This window comes from Semicossyphus pulcher, unplaced genomic scaffold (assembly GCF_022749685.1).
Source record: "Semicossyphus pulcher isolate SPU_LCO1_2020_fin unplaced genomic scaffold, fSemPul1.0.p SCAF_9, whole genome shotgun sequence".
Taxonomy (NCBI): Eukaryota; Metazoa; Chordata; class Actinopteri; order Labriformes; family Labridae; genus Semicossyphus; species Semicossyphus pulcher.
In genome coordinates, this window is record NW_027211770.1 from 16,087,613 (window position 1) to 16,091,316 (window position 3,704).

A 3,704-nucleotide genomic window follows, 5' to 3' on the forward strand; every position below is an offset into this window, starting at 1 on the left:
GCAATTTACAATAACTATCCTCTTAAATAGTGATTCAATGAGTGGCAATAGTCAAGAGCCCATCAACCATCAACCTCTTAAACCACTGTTTAAGTGTAGTATCCTATCTGCGCACTACATTTACGTCCCTTACATTTATCCGTCCTCATAATAGTATTAGTATGAGGCTTATTACACAACTGTATGTCTACAGTATGTTCCTTCCAGACAACATCCTCTTTTGAGTTTTTAATCAGAAATTTAAAATATGGTCATGCTCTTGCAGTTGTGATTCATTCTTTGCATAATCCTTTCTTTTAACACAGAGATCTTCCGCAAAGTTACACTGACAACTTGTATTCCCTTGGTCAGTTACAACACAAGTGTTTCCTTCCAGTTAATCAGTTTAATTGAATACATTGCTTTTTTAGGTCAGATGAGTCATATAAACATAATGGTGATTTGTTGGAAAGACTTGAAAGAGCCAAAATGTATTAGAAAGATTTAAGATTGCAGTCAAAGTAAAGCAGTCAACAAGTAAAGCATTGACTGAGACAATTTGCATCATAATACTCTGTAACGCCCTCTATAAAAAATACAAATTATTTTGAAATAAACAACACTGGCATGTTCTGTATTCTGAGCTTAACCTTTAATCAGTCTTTAAAGATGCCTTGGCAATTTTTATAAAGGTGCTCCAGATATCTGTGACCCCTCAGTCTGAGCCGACTATCTTCAGAACAATTTCAAAGAATGAAAAAGCTGCTGAACTGACTTTTTAATGAAAATGTTAAAATGAAATTGTAACTGACTAATGACTGACCCACTAGTGTAGTTGACTAGAATATACTCATAAAGGGAAAAAAGAGCACACTTATGTAGAGTGTCACACTCATAACTTTAATAACATAATAGCACACACGTCATATAGTAATTATGCAGGCTGTCTTACAGGTGGGAAACAATTCCCCAAAATAAAAGACAATAATGATAGCAAAAAGAAGTACAATGACTATGGTCATTTATGATTCACATAAATCAAATACATGAGCATAAAGCTTTTACAGAAAGGTTTGTGTTGCAAGACAATTAGATGTAGATGGTGGAAAAGTTGGATTCTTTGGAGACTGTGGTGGGCCAGTTGGTGGTTGTAGCTCGGGAGCTTGTTGGAGTGATTGAAATTAATATTTCAGACTGCAGACAATATATTAAGTGCAATTTGTTCCATATATCAGTTTACACCATTCTATGATTTAATTACGATTAGTGCAATGTTATCTGTCAAAATGCCAGGATAATAATGTTATTTATTTATTTGATGTGAAATACGGCCTATAGGCAACTGGGCCTGGCATTTTACATTTACTTTTTCCTCCATTAAAACTCATTTACAGTGAAAACTTATTTTGCAATATTATATACAATTATTATTTTGCTGTTTACAGTTTGTCATAAAGGTTCTTGTATAAAAACATCAACATTTTGATGGAAATTTGATGGATCAACTTCGATTTTTGTCCAACTCATTTGTTGGTTGAAGTATTTGTTTATTCATGTCATTGACAGCCTCATACCTCAGTATTAAGAGTTGACCTCTCATTGCGCTGACTGTTTTTCATGGTGGATGTGTCAGTGTAAGAGCGAGAGACCTCCTCCTTGAAAGCAGCCTCCATCACATTCAGGATGGATTTGTAAACTGTAACCCTGAAACCTTGGCCCATGAACACATACAGCAGTGGGTTCAGGCAGCTGTTGATGAAGGCCAGACCGGTGGTTATTGGCATCCCAATGGTGATGACGATTAATAATGTTGGAGAATTGTTCATGAAATAAGCCAGCTCAATTAGATTAAAGATGTGATAAGGAGCCCAGCAGAGGAAAAAAGCGGTGATAACAACAGCGATGATCTTAACTGAGCGTCTTAATTTTCTGGCCAGGGTGCGGTTTCTCCTGAGACGATGGATTATCACAGCATAACAGGAGACGATGACAGTGAAGGGGACTACAAATCCCAAGAGTAAGCGGGTGATGGTCTTGGCCTTAAAACGAAACATTAGCAGCTCATACATAGACTCGTCATCGACATCAGAAAGGGTGTAGTTGTCGAAGCAGGTTACCTTGTCATCTGATAGATCTGTGTCCCTGAAGACAAGGTCTGGAAAGCTGAGAATCAGAGCCAGCACCCAAACACCCAGACTCACACAGGACGCCTTACGCACACTTCTGTAGTTCTGGGCCCAGACGGGCCACACCACAGACACACATCTGTCCACACTGATCACCACCAGAATATAGACACTGGCAAAGATGTTCAGAGAGCTAATTGCGCTGTTGAGTTTGCACATGAACTTCCCGAAAGGCCAGTGAAAATCCAATACCAGGTACGTCACAGTCAGGGGCAGAGATGCAGTGAAGAGGAAGTCGGCCACGGCGAGGTTGAGGAACCAAACTGTGTTAACTGTTTTCTTCATCTTGAAGCCGGTCACCCAGATAACCACTCCGTTCCCGAGCACTCCAAGAACAAAGGCCAGGCAGTAAATAATGAGAGACATGATCTTCAGAGACCGTTCCAGCTCAGAATATCTATCATCAGATGTAGAGCCATTTATGTCCAATTCATTTGTTGTTGTTTGATTTAAGGGCAAAGTGGTCATCTCCATCACTGACCTGCAACGCAAAGAAAACAAGTGTAGTCTTTATATTGAACTACATAGATGTCTGTAAAATCTGCAACATACATAGAATGGACTTATATGTAAATAAATGAAGCTGCTGAGGATGCTGTTCAGAGAGACATTACTGAAAATACAAAGTTCCTTTGACAGACGGAAATCTTACTTTGACCAGCCTACTAAATGATCCATATCTTTTTAAACCAACAAAGTGTTTGATAAATGTTTTTCAGCTCTTCAAGTCTTCAATTACCTTCAACATAATTATCACTCATACATTTGTTTCTCTGTTTCAGCCAGTTCAGGTTTGACAGTCCGCCGTACTGCTTTCATTTTAAAATAAGTAATTGACCCAGAAAAGAAGCAATGTTTCTGAAATACATCTTAATTAGTACATTTTCATTTATTAAAGAGGTCAGATGATTTTATTGTCATATTTCTTTTTAACAACCTCGTTTGATAAATCTTTCATAAAAGTATTAAATTCAGAAAACAGCAAAGATTACCTTTTCTCAAAGCTCTCCAGTCAGCTGAGGATTAATTTGTTGCAGAAATGATCAAACTGACAGATTAATGTAGGCTGATATGCAGGAAATGATGTCATGTGACCTCCTGAGTAGAGGCGGAGCCACAGGAAGCACGCACACAATTTAATTTTTTTACTGAAGCCTATTAAACCTCTTGTTTGCGCTCACACTTAAAACTGTTTGTACATTAAAATTAAAACATGTATTTCCATTTTTCAGAACAAGGATGTTTCTGCGTATTTGTACATACTGCACCCTGCAGGCAACAGAAGTGAGAATATTTCTTTTTCTCACACATGATCTTCAGTGATAGTAGTAGATAATAGTCAGAGCAATTGCACAAGTCTCTGGTGTTTGCAGCATGTTCCTTCCTCTTAGCATCCTGTTTGAAATGTTTAGTCAAAGTTTTTTTGAAAAGTCATCCTTACTCTGAGAAGCAGCCGATAAGTAACACGCATTACGGAATACAGTACATGCCAAAGCACATTTAAACTTAACCTAAGATGCAGGTTATATGTTTAACAGC

The 3,704-nt window shown here is 37.8% G+C and overlaps 1 protein-coding gene across 1 annotated transcript; it reads right to left on the bottom strand.

The window, feature by feature from the left end:
* Nucleotides 1–878: 878 nt before the first annotated feature.
* LOC138584357 (chemerin-like receptor 1) lies at nucleotides 879–3,194 on the bottom strand. The gene is made up of 2 exons (XM_069656567.1): nucleotides 3,158–3,194; nucleotides 879–2,646 (listed from the first exon to the last, which is right to left on the bottom strand). The coding sequence occupies exon 2, from the start codon at nucleotides 2,637–2,639 to the stop codon at nucleotides 1,548–1,550; it is 1,092 nt and encodes a 363-aa protein (XP_069512668.1). The 5' UTR covers nucleotides 2,640–2,646; nucleotides 3,158–3,194; the 3' UTR covers nucleotides 879–1,547.
* Between the last annotated feature and the right edge of the window lie 510 nt (nucleotides 3,195–3,704).

Coding starts and splice junctions, on each gene's coding strand:
- LOC138584357 (XM_069656567.1), bottom strand. CDS start 2,639: ATGGAGATGACCACTTTGCCCTTAAATCAAACAACAACAAATGAATTG.